This window comes from Marmota marmota, unplaced genomic scaffold (genome assembly GCF_001458135.2).
Source record: "Marmota marmota marmota unplaced genomic scaffold, marMar, whole genome shotgun sequence".
NCBI classification, from domain to species: Eukaryota; Metazoa; Chordata; class Mammalia; order Rodentia; family Sciuridae; genus Marmota; species Marmota marmota.
Window position 1 is genome coordinate 6236702 of NW_025999962.1, and position 12348 is coordinate 6249049.

The 12348-nt window shown below is 49.0% G+C and overlaps 1 protein-coding gene and 1 long non-coding RNA gene across 2 annotated transcripts in view; one reads left to right on the forward strand and one right to left on the reverse strand.

Annotated features, from left to right (window-relative positions):
• Tef (TEF transcription factor, PAR bZIP family member) overlaps positions 1–7929 on the reverse strand; it is a 21425-nt gene extending 13496 nt beyond the window's left edge. Inside the window, exon 1 of the mRNA XM_015501868.2 lies at positions 7744–7929. Within this exon, the coding sequence (XP_015357354.1) occupies positions 7744–7846 (103 nt within the window). The 5' untranslated portion in view covers positions 7847–7929. The remainder of the gene's footprint in view (positions 1–7743) is intronic.
• Positions 7930–8301: 372 nt separating this feature from the next.
• LOC125616817 lies at positions 8302–12136 on the forward strand. Its single transcript, XR_007347582.1, has 3 exons — positions 8302–8688; positions 8801–9031; positions 11454–12136. It is a non-coding gene; the product is annotated as an uncharacterized LOC125616817 (long non-coding RNA).
• The last annotated feature ends 212 nt before the right edge of the window (positions 12137–12348 follow it).

The following is a 12348-nucleotide window of genomic DNA, read 5'->3' on the forward strand; positions in this document are numbered from 1 at the left end:
GCAAGGCCGGCCTGTGGGTCACGTGGAGCCGCAGCCGAGCCAGGCCGGCACAGACCAGCCAATGGGGGGTGGAGGGCGGGGCCGGCGTTGGTGCACGAGGCGCCGCACGTGCGGTATGCGGCGGGGAGGGGTGGAGGCGCTGGGGGGGCCTTAATGTTCCGGGGACTCTGCCCTGGGTCGTGGGACAGGGACGCAAAGCCCGGCCAGCACTCCTCCTCCCACGCGACCCAGAGGTTGGCCGAGGGCAGGCAGCCTGCGGGTCCCGGGTCCGGGCGGTAAGGTCGGCTGGAGCAGGCTTGGCAGCCGCTGAAACTGGTATCGAATTGCCCACTGATCCTGGCTTCTGGAGCCGGCGTGGCTGCCAGATAAACACTAGCGTGGAGGGAGCGTTCGTGAGGCCCAGTCCAGAGCCAGAGCTCGGGTCACGCTTCCATCCTCCCCCCACTAGCTTGTGACCTTGGGAAAGTCCATTGGTCCACTTGAGCCTGTTTCCTCAACCATGAAATTAGGAGGTTGGGCTAGAGTATCCACAGACCCAAACAGCTCTGAATTCTCTTCTTTCCAAGATTGCCCCGACCTTTTTCGTAAATTAAAAAAAAAAAAAAAAATCTTTACACAGGTATTGATCCCATCCCACATTTTGTGGCTGAACCACCCGCTCTTAAAATATAAACACTCCCTGGGATTTCCTCAGGAACCGTGTGAAACGCACGGATGTAAAGCCCTTACAGGAAGCTGCTCCTAGGGAGCCCTCAGAACTTTGTACCTCCGTAGTTACAAATCATACTCTGCTTCAAACCCAAACAATACTAGACTTTCCCAGTTTAAACACCCAGAGGGGGCAGGGACTTTGACTTGTTGTCTTGTGTCCCTTCAAGGGATCCAGGCTTCCCGTGGGAGGGGCTGGGGAACAGCAGAAAGGTAGTCCTTGGTTCCTGGGGTAGATGCAGGAATGCAGCACAGCTGGCTAAAAGTTGATGGAATCAGAATTTCCCTGGGAGTTGAGGGGAAAAAAATGTTGAGTAGCTGAGCAGGCCTAGAAAGAAAGCAAGAAATTTGGAGGACTTGGTAGTGGTAGGGACAGGATGACTGGAGTTCGACTCCAAAACTCAGGTTCTTATAGTAATACTAATTAGACTTAGATCACTTTCTGAATATGATGCCTCCAGTTGGTTGTGTCACCTTTCTGGACTCCTGTATAAGGAATAAAAACCTAAATGGAGTAAGGATAGGATCTACATTAGAGTGTTTCCATGGGCCAATATGTAATTGTACAGTTGCAAGCTTGCAACAAATGATAGTTAAAATTTTGCTAAAACTGATGGGTATAGATCCACTTTGGAAATAGTATTGTGTTTAGAAAAACCTGTGTGTTGTAAAATTGTTGTTAGCAGGACTTCTCAATATGGCTAAACTCTTTAGGAGAAACTGACCTAGAGCTCTTTCGAAACAAACTTCAAAGGGCCAAGTGCTCCTGAATTCAATCCCCAGTACCCCCAAATAAAACAAGAATCCACTGCTTGTCTTTACATTTGTCAGTAGTGTGGGAATAACTCTGGTTTTGCGCCTTCTATTAGTGGAGAAATGAAGCCAATTTCTATAGTGTTTGTGAGCCCTATGAAGAAAAGAAACTCCATAAAAAGAACATCATTACCTACTTAGGACTTTCAAGGAATGAAGTGGTACCTTCTGTAGCAATAGATTCTCAGGAAGTACAGGTCCTGGGGTAATGGTGATACTGGTGATTTGGGAGGCAGGCCTGAGGAATGACTCCCCTCACCCACTGAGTAGCCATGTGGCCTTGGGCAGATGATTTCAATGTCTCAGTTATTTTCCTCTTGGAAACAGATGGAAATGCTCCCTCATAAGGCAGCTATGAGGATTATCTGTGATAGACAATGTCAAATGCCCAACTAGAACAGTAATAAATAGGATGGAGTGTGTGGGCACCCACTCTTGCCTTCAGGTTGTGTTGGGTTATAATTTTGGGTGTGACAACCAAAGGTTTGATTATAGAATCTAAGTTAGAGCCAAAACAGGATGAGAAAATGTCTTGCTTTCCAGATTTTAACTGGATTTGAATTCTGTTCTTCATTGTGCAGAAACCTGCTAACCAACCCAACCTGAGCTCTAACAAAGCCCAGCCATCTGTGGTCCTTGCTAGTACCAAAAGCAGGCAAGCACACTATTGTTCAGGGTAGTAGCAGTAAATATTTCTTGGCTTGCTTGCTGTGGTTGGTGCTGGTAGGAGGGTTAACAAAACCTTTCAGAGCCAAGTTCCATACATTTGGAGCGTTATTAATGTTAAATAACAGTCACTGTGATTCACAGTGGAACCTGGAATAACAAATGTGAGCCATCTTTCCGTAAGTCCTCCAGCACCATCCTCACCAGCAGCTCTTTCTGGCCTGCATACCTATGGTTGCGTAACTCTGGGCTCTAAGGTGCATATGCCTTAGGTCTCACTGTGTTCTAGGGGAGAAGTGGTGGGTAGAGGCTCTTTTAAAATTCTTGCCCATCTCTTCCAGACACTCAAGAGGATTTGTTTCCTGTTTGGCTTGCTTTTTGTGCACTCCCAGGGTTCAGATTACACAAGGAATTGCCGTAGGAGTGCTCTTTCCAGAGAGAAGCCCTTACCTCCAGCCTCTGCTACCTCTCAACAGCCACCACCTGACAGCCCTGGTTTCTCCAGCCAAAGCTGTTGGTGGTACAGTGGTAGGGTGCATGCTTCAGAGCCTGACCACCTGTTCTGATTCCTACTTCAGTTATTTCCTGTGTGATCTTGGGCATCATACTTGACCTTTCTGTGCCTAAGCGTAAGAAATAAAGTAGTCAGTAGGCACTATGCTGAGGTCATTCTTTCAGCAACCTAGCATTGGGTCCGATCCAATGCAAAGTCACCTGAAAGAGGGCAGTGATTGACACTGCCATCAGTGCATGGTGCATAAGCAAATGGTCAGTTAAAGTTAACTTGTACCATAATTCCATCTTGGGTTGTTCTGGGGATACTGCATGCCTCCCACCAGCCACTTCTCCAGGAATAAGTGAGGGTGAGTGGGCTCTTAGACACAGGGACTTCTCAGTGTCACTTTAGGACCTTAAAGGCTTTGTAGGCTCTCACCTTCTGGGTCTCTCCAACCCCATCTCATCTTCTCTCCCTCTTGCTCTTCTTCCCCTTTTATTCCTTAGTCAATTTAGTCTTTCTTGACCCAGGAAAGAACCTTTGCAGATGATGTTCCTCCAGACTGAAAGTTCCTTATGTAGCAGGCTCTTTCTTCCCCTCCAGGCCTTAGCCTAAATGTCCCTCCTCACAGAGCCTCCCCCCGCCCCCGCACACTGCACCCCAGTTGCTATCTCTTGACTGTCTCTCCCCAATAGATTGCAAACACCATTGAGCCAGTACAGTGTTCATCTCATTCACACCTGAGCCACAAGTGAAGCAAATGCTCAAAAAGCAAATGATGAATGATTGAATGACCAGGAAGTTCCGCTCAGAGACATGGTTTTAGAGACCAGGGAGTCCTATAGGTAGACGTGAACCTGGAAGGGGGAGGAACTGGACTTGACCACCTTGACAACTGTGTGACCTTCCCATCTCCAAACATCCATCTCTTCACCCATAGAATGAAGAATCAAACACAGTCTCTTGCACAGAGAGTGACGGAAGTGTGTAGCACAATTCCTGGCACATGACTGACAGGTCATTCTTTCAGCAACCTAGCATTGGGTCCGGTCCAATGCAAAGTCACCTGGAAGCGGCAGTGATTGACACTGCCATCAGTGTCTGGAGCTTGGTGAAGAGTAGTTTCTCACATTTTTGATTGGTGAGGGGGAATAGGCAGAACAAAGGGTTTAAGGTAAGAGGGAAGAAAAGAGGCGGGCCCCCTGGGCGAGGAGTGAAGCTTAGTGGTGGTAGAAAGCTTGCTTAGCATGCATGAGGCCCGGCTGGGTTCCATCCCTAGCACTGAAAGAGGAAAAAAAAAAAAAATGGCTAGTCTACTTACTGGCCTAAAGGTGGCCAATCTCTCTCAGTTAATTTTCAGAATAGGAAAATACACTTTTTAGAAGGTTGAAGTGAGTATTAAATGAGTCAACACATCTAGCACACAGAAGATCCCATCCCATTTCCTTCTCCCTGGAAGCAAACTCCACACATTTTCAGTTTTGCCCTGGTTCCCCCAGGCTGTAGAGGTCCCCAGATGGACTGCTACTAAGGCCAAGCTCAGGGCCGCCTGGGCCATACTGAGTCCACCCTTAGTCCATTTACTTCATCCGCCCAGAGGATCATACCAAGGTCCCCTCCCTTGCACTCTGCCTCTGTCCCAGCAAGTCCCCTTGTTACTCTGCCTGTTATCCACATCTGGGCTGTCCTATTTGGTGCAGGGCCAATGGCACCATGTTCTGGGAGCCTCAGCATGCATTTCCAAGGAGACAGCCCTGTGTATGTGCACAAAGTTGTAACATTCAACTCTTCAAAGGAAGGTGGAAGAAGGGTGGGAGGGTAAGATTGCAAATGTGATGCAGGTAGAAGGAACGTGCCAGGCCAAGCTGCTTTTTGCCTTTCAGAGAAAACAGCGTGGCACTTCACAATTTATACCACTTTCATGTGGGACAACTCATTTAGTCATGGCAGCAAGACTGTGACACAGGTATCCTTTTCCTCACTTTAAAGAAAGGAGATGGAGAGTGGGAGGCAAGTCCACCCAACCAGTGGGTAGCAGTCCTGTCTCTGGAAGCTCTCTGCTGTCTTTCTAGGATCTTTCTGCTTTGCCCAGATGAGGTCATGGTTTAAGAGTGCCCTGGGGTGGGGACCTTGCCTGCCCAGCTCAAGTTCTTGTTTAAAGTATGCATTCATGATTCACAACTCTCTAAAAGGGAGGCCTGAATAAGTGGAAAAGGTAAAAAGATGGGCAGGGGTGCCTCTGAGCACAGCCAAGGCTCCAGGGCTTGAGAAGGTGGGGTACAAGGAGCTAAGGGTATGTGTAGAGTCTTGGGTCTCAGCGTCTTTCCAGAAGCTGAAGAAGAAAGGAACAAATAAATGATGGAGTAAGCATCTGAGACTGAATCACTCTCAGAAGAGGACTCTCTGGAGAAAGAGGGAGCAGAGGAAAGAAAAGTATGATTAGGGCTCAGGGTCCAGAAACCAGGAAAGGGAAACTGAGTAAGGGTATGGATCCACCCTTTTTCTAGGCATGTGATTCTCTGCCTGAAGGGAAATTATTTGAACTGGTGGCCCAGAGGAAGGGCCTCTAAGAAACCAAGGGAATCCCAGGTTTGGTCAGGCTGCCAATGCAGGATGAGAGAGAGGCAGAGGTCTGCACAGACTACACTAGGAGGCCCAGGAGCAGCAAGGAGGAGAGCGGCCCCACGTGAGCGTCAGGGGTTGTCTTGAGCTAGAAAACCACCATGAGGCTGCAGGAGAGCAGTTCTGCAAAGGCACACCTAGAATTTCTCACACCGTGTGGCTCTCCTCTGAAACCTGACCCACTGAAGATATACTCTGCCCATGATGTAACTGGGCTGCAGTCACTAGGTGGGAAAAGGAGGAGAAGAGGGGGATTTTGTAAATAGTCTCCCAGGAGAAACCATCCCCTTTCACATAGAAGCAGCTGTGACTTCCAATTGAGGTCAAAGCCAGAGTGGTGGGAAATGGGGAAGGAAGATGCTTTGACCTCAGCCTTTCAAGTACCCATGCAACTACTTAGAATCGAGTTCACTTTGATGGGTGTGTTCTCATCTACTCTTTCAGGTAAACCATTTTTATTTTTAGAAATGGTTTGGAGAGTCTGAGAGCTTTGGAAAGTGGTAATTTTAGGGTGGGGGCAGTAATGTGGATGGGGCTTTGTGACACCTTTGGCTCTTCTGCCTGCTTCCCCTCATTTTATCTCCCTAGTTGGCTACAGGCAATTGTCCTCTGGGACCTTGTGCTCTTTCATTGAGGTATCACAGGAGGTGACCTGAGACTCTGGCCTATACCCATCAGACCTATCTGACCACACCTGACTATTTCTTAGCCAGAGCTTGTTAGCTCTTGGCAAAGTTCTGCCTGAAATCTTGGATAAGTTCCCTAAATGCTGGGACTGACTGCTCTCCACAGTGATGGGTAGAGACTCTTCAGCTGTTGCAGGGCTCTGCAGACCGACCGGCTCAGAGCCAGCAGTCGGCAGCTGCTGCCACACTTCAAAGGCCTTCTATCCTCATCTGAGGAGCAGCACCCTGAGTCACCTCCGAGAACCCTTCTTTGCCTAGCTAGGAGCTGTCCCGTGCAGTGTAGCAAGGCATTCTGGGACACATAGATAGGGCCAGGGGGGAACTATGCTACCTTCCCTCTGCTTGGACCAAAAAGGATACAGTTTGCCTTAACTTTTGGAAAGCTTTCCTGCTGGCCCTCCCCAGAGATGGCAAAAAGTCAGCTGTGGCCTGTTTGTGGGTGTGGACTCCAGCTGGGGTTTGTCCATTGGACTGGGTTGCAGGGGCCTTCCCTGAGGAGTTGGGCTCCTGGTGAGCCGCTGAAACGCCTTCTGTAATGCCCACCTTTTGAATCCAACATTGAAACCACAGGCTGTGGTCTAAGAGGCCTGGGCTCAACTATCCATGAGAGTGCCCTCAGGGAATCCTATCATGAACTCTGGGGGCCACCCTCCTCTCTCAGATAGTGTCTCCCCAGGAACAGAGCCTGTTGTCCCTCCTTAACTAAAGCCCACGCCTGACCCTAGAGCAGTAAGAGGAGACCAGAGGCTGTCCTCTGGCTCCAAAGTTTAGGAGTGGCTAAGAGAGTCCTGCAGAAAGACGTCTTGTGGGGACAACCAGGGTGGTGAGAGAGAACAGGTGGAAGAGGCCTGAGAAAATTCTCCTGAGGGAACATCCTGGGCTCCTAAATCAGCTGGGTTCCTTTAAAGGCAATGAGGAGGGTCTGGGAGTGTAGCTCAGTGGTAGAGAATGTGTTTAGCATCGTGAGGCCCTGGGTTCTATCACTAGCACTGAAAAAACAAAACAAAACAAAACAAAAAACCCAACAGATTAAGGTAATGAGAGAATCTCATCAGCAATGAGCCTCTGATGTTTGGAACAGAAGAGATTTGGAGAAACAGGTTGTCCCCAATTCTCCCCAAATCTAAGCACTCTGGCCTCTTGGGTTTCCCAAGTAGGACTTGCAAGACACCTAGTGCTGGCTGCCAGAGCTGCCCCAGTTCCACACCCTCCTCTGTTCGCCCCATGTTTGCCTGTGGTATCCTAGGAACGCGGGGCTAGGAGCCTTGTGGTCCTGTTATATAACAGCTTCCATCCCATCCTTGAGTTCAGCCCTCCAGCGAGTGGAGCTTCTTCTCCACACACACAGGCTCTTGCTGCCCAAATCAACCATCTCTGCCACTCCTCTGCCTGTCCCCAATGTGCAGAGGGAGGGAGCTTAAGAAGCAATTAACATCAGCTGGATTCTTTCAACAGGGCACTCTCAGTTCTATCCTTGTCCCGTATGAGCACAGCACCTGTCAGTGGCTGCATGCTGGCCACGGCAGCTCTCCAAAGCCAGCATGCCTAATGGATAGCCCCAGAGTTGGTGTGGCACCCATACACCTCCCCAGAGCCTTTTCTGCACCACAGCCCATCTTCTTTCCAGAACAGGTCCAAGGGCAGACCCTTGCTGGGGGGCCCTCCCTAGTCTGTCCTGCCACTATCCCTGTGCCTGAACCCATCCCTTTGGTAACTAGGCAGCCTGCCAATGCAGACCTCCTGTTCTCCTACCTGTCCTCTTCTCTGGCCAAGGCAGAGAGTGCTCCAGCAGGGACTTGAGGACCTCAGGCATGTCCATGGCAGGGGCCACTCCGATCCGGTCACAGCTAGACATGGCCCAGCAGGAGGTGCTTGCTCCGGGAGTTTAGAAGCAGCTGGAGAGGCAGGGGCTGGCCAGGGGGAGCTGCAGACTAGGGAGGCAGGCGGGGTGGGAGCCTGAGGCAGCCAATGGGCAGCACTAGCCCTGGCCCGCCCGTCCTCCCCCAGCTCGGCCACCTGCCAGCTCCTGCTGCAGCCAGGCCTTCCCTTCCCGCTGCTTGGCAGGGTGGACCTGGCTCTCTGCCAGCTGTAGCACGTGGAGCCACAGCGCCAATCCTCTGACAGAGAACCCGGCCTGTTATCTAACTTTGCAAAGGGAAGTTCTCCCCCAGGCTGGGAGCCATAACCAGGGCTGCCAGATGAGAACGGTGAGCAGAGCTCCACGCCCACATGGAGCATGCCCACATCAAACCTGCATGACACTGGGGTGGGGCAGAGGAGTTCTGGAGCCCCAGGCGCAAGGGAGAGAAGGGCACACCCTGGGAACCATCCCAGGCTGGGACCAGAGGCCCCAGGAAGAAAGGATGGTAGACAAGACCAGCACCCCAGGCAGCTCAGCACAAAAGATAGCATGTGTGGCAGGTTCCGGGACATAAATGGCATTGTGCATTCATGTGTGAGCTTGTGTGCCTCAAGGGGTTGTGGCATGTTGGGACAGTATGTATGTGCTATGCACACGTGCCTTCAAAGCACACGAGTGTACATGTGGCATGCATAATTGGAGCTTTATACCATCTGCAGAGCTTGAAGCCTGTTCTCCAATTGGAAATGACAAAACCTGCAGCCTGAATTTCTCTTGTCTTCCAAGGAGGGGCGGGGGAGAGGCAGGACCCTAGAAGATGAGTTCAGAGATGGCAGGTAGGGTGGGCACTGAAAGGAGGGCAACCCTGCAGACTTGGGTCAGGCTTCCAGTCTGCCATGAGGACCTTGTTGGCAATTGGTTGTTTTCCTTTCCCTGTCCTCTCACTAGGATGCTGTCTGACCTCTGTGGTCCCCAGCACTTGAATGTGTGGGTGAAGCCAAGGATCTGTATGTTGCCATCCTTCTGACCAGCATCACAGTGAAGCCAGACTTGGCCAGGGATTCTTGAGTCTGCCATGGTGTGGAATCTTGGACAAGCCAGACAACAATTCTGGGTCTCGATTCCAAAACAACTGACTGCGTTCTCTGATTTTAGTTTCATGGCTGTGGGTTGGATGCAGTAAGTATCTGTTTTTCTGCTCTGTGGCTGATCACTACCACATCCTTCACTACTCTCCAATATTGCATTTTAAACAGAATCAAAAGTACTCCAGGAGGGTCTTATGGCTTCTTCCCTCCCAACCATCCTTAACTTCTTTTTTTTTTTTTTTTTTAAAGAGAGAATTTTAATATTTATTTTTTAGTTTTTGGTGGACACAACATCTTTGTTTGTATGTGGTGCTGAGAATCGAACCCGGGCCGCACACATGCCAGGCGAGCGCGCTACCGCTTGAGCCACATCCCCAGCCCCCATCCTTAACTTCTATTTGCCTTCCTTTCCTCCATAATAATCCTCCCCAAATTTTGTTGTTTTCCCCAATTAACTAAAAATTAATTTTGAATTAAAAAACCCAGTGCATGGCTTAAAACTCAAACCCTTTGATAAAGTATACTTTAGAAACATCATTTTGGGGGCTGAAGATGTGGCTCAAGCGGTAGCACACTCACCTGGCATGTGGGGGTACTAGGTTCGATCCTCAGCACCACATAAAAATAAAATAAAGATGTTATGTCCACCAAAAACTAAAAAATAAATATAAAAAAATAGAAACATCATTTCTATCCCTGCCCCTTCTCCTCTTAAAATTTTAAATTATTTCTCTCTCCACTGTTTATTTTTGCAACAGAAAGTATATATGTAAAATTTTTAATTACATATTTTGAAGAGTCATATGCTTTGATCAGTGGAAGGTACTTTGTAACCACAAAGGGAAGTTCTCCTTCCTGCTCTATTCCCAGCCAGAGCCTGGTGGCTCTGCACACTGTGGGTAAGGGTAAGGACAGGCCTGGTGTGCAGGCTGCCTTGAGTGGGCCTGTGATTTGCAGGTGGTGCTGACTTAAGCTGGGCTGGGTGTGATATCAGTACTTGGCCCAAGAACTTTCTTTACCATAAAACTAGCTTTAGTACAAAGGTGGAGTGGGCAGACACCCACAAAGCATGATTTCAGTGACCCACATATCTCAAAAACACCTACCTGCTGCATGCATTTCCTTCTTGGAGATTCACTCCTGTGAATTTCCTACAGACTCACAAATGTCCTAAGCCTCACAGACCATGCATGCATGCTCACCACATACTATGGCTTCCATGTGTCCCCCAAAAGCTCATGTAGCTTTATAAGAAGAGAACTAGCACATTTGTTCTATTTCACATGATATTCTCCACCTTGTTATGCAGCAAGAAGGCCCTAACTTGATGCTGAGCCCATATGGTACCATGCTCTTGGACTTCCAGCCTTCAGAACCATGAGCCAAACAAACTTCTCTTTTTCTTTTTTTTTTTGTACAGGGGCATTTCACCACTGAGCCCCTTTCTATTTTGAGACAGGGTCTCGCCAATTTGCTTAGGTCCTCAGGAGACTGGCTTGGAACTTGCGTCCTCCTGCCTCAGCCTCCTGAGTTGCTGGGATTTTTTTGTTTTGTTTTTCCCTCTTTTGCAGTATTGGGGATGGAACTCAGGGCCTGGCACATGCCAGGAAAGTACTCTAGAAGTGAGATATGTCCTCAGCACTTTTTATTTTCTTTTGAGACAGAGTCTTGCTAAGTTGTGAGGCTGGCCTTAAACTTGCAATCCTTTGGCTCTGCCTGAGAGTTGGTAAGCTTCTGTTCTTTATAAATTACCTTGTCTCAGGTATTTTGTTATATAACAACATATGGATTAATACATCATAAGTGTAGCACCTGACTAGATCTGGTGAGTGTTCAAGGCTAAGTAACACACTCAGCCATTAACTCCCCAGCCCTAGAGTATTTCCATGACACTTACAATCCACATTGGTATCTCCTACTCTGTGCTCAAGCAGAGGTCCAGCAGTCAGCAGGGACCACATCAGGAGAATGTGGGGCCAGGGAAGGTTGCATACATACCTGGAGACATCTGGAGAGTCACTGGGAACAAGGTGTCCTTTATGTGCTGACAGATATGTCTCCACAGGGAAGCTGTACCCCAGGCAGGCGACCCTATGATTATTGAGCAGGAAGGTCCAGCCAATGGAGGACTGGGTCAAGAACTTTTCACTGTGCCTTGTCCTCTCCTTGGCCAGTAGGGCATATTGGACTTCTAGGATCCAAATGAACATGCCAGAAGAGGTTGACACAAACTTACTGATCACCAATCAGATAGGTTGGATGGCTCAGATAACTTTTTTCCCGAACAGCCTGGGTATATTTTCCAGGAGGTTACACAGGCTCTGGAGGTGAGGAATTATGTAGATGTGGTTTGGACAGAACCCTCAAAAGCCTTCTCTGGAGACAAACAGAGCTGCCTGCAGGTCCCTGCCAGGCCCTGAACCTGTCCCAGGCTTCTCCATGGAAGCAGCGTTCCCAGAGTGGAGGAGCTGATGCCCTGTGTTGGGGATACTCACTGCAGCCTCTACTTACAGGGCTGAAGACCAAGAAACAGACCTGTGTTCAACTACTGGGATCCAATCAATGGCACAAATATCAGCCACTGACTGTAAATATCCAGGTTACATAGATACGTGGAACCACATATGTGAAATAAAAGAAAAAGAAAAATGCAGAATAGTAAGTGCACATTGACTGTAATGATGCAAAAATCTTCCATTTAGGATGGTTTCCCCAGCAGATGGCAGATTCCAGGGGAGTTAATTTCCTAAGTAGTCTTACATTCTCAGGGTGTGGGATGGGGTGGGCGTTAGGTAAGGTTTACCACCTGAGCCTAACAAAGGCCTTAAGAGAATTAAAGGAAATTTACAAGAATTGAAGAATCTAGTCCACAGGGTTCATTGAAGTCTTGCTCCTCTTACTCTTTCGGTTTCTGAGTTCAAGGAAGGTCCTGATGCAAGATCACATTCCCTCTAGCCTGAGGGCAGGTCTGTTTCTCTTTTGGGAACTGTACCTGGCACACCACTTGGCTTTTTCACCACGGGGCTAGTGCCGCCTAGAATGCCTGAACGTCACTGCCAAAGGAACCTTTGCCGATTTCCAGTTCCCAGGGTTTCTTGATCTTTTTTCTGCCTCTGAACCTGAGGGCTCTTGGAACCTTCTCTGAACCTCTCTGGGCTGCAAGTGTGGTCAGACTTTCAGTTGCATGGAGAACAGACGTACTTTCTGCACAGTGCCTGGCACTAACGAGGTGCCTAATAAAGATGGCTGCTTCAGTTCCTCATTCCACCATTCATGAAGCCTCTGATGTCTGCTCCATACCTGGCCCAAACAATTCCCTGTCTTTGGGCAATTCACAGGCCCTGGGCCTCTTTCCTGGGGCCACTGCAGTTTAAGGCTATCTGGGGAGCACCCACTCTGGAACATGTG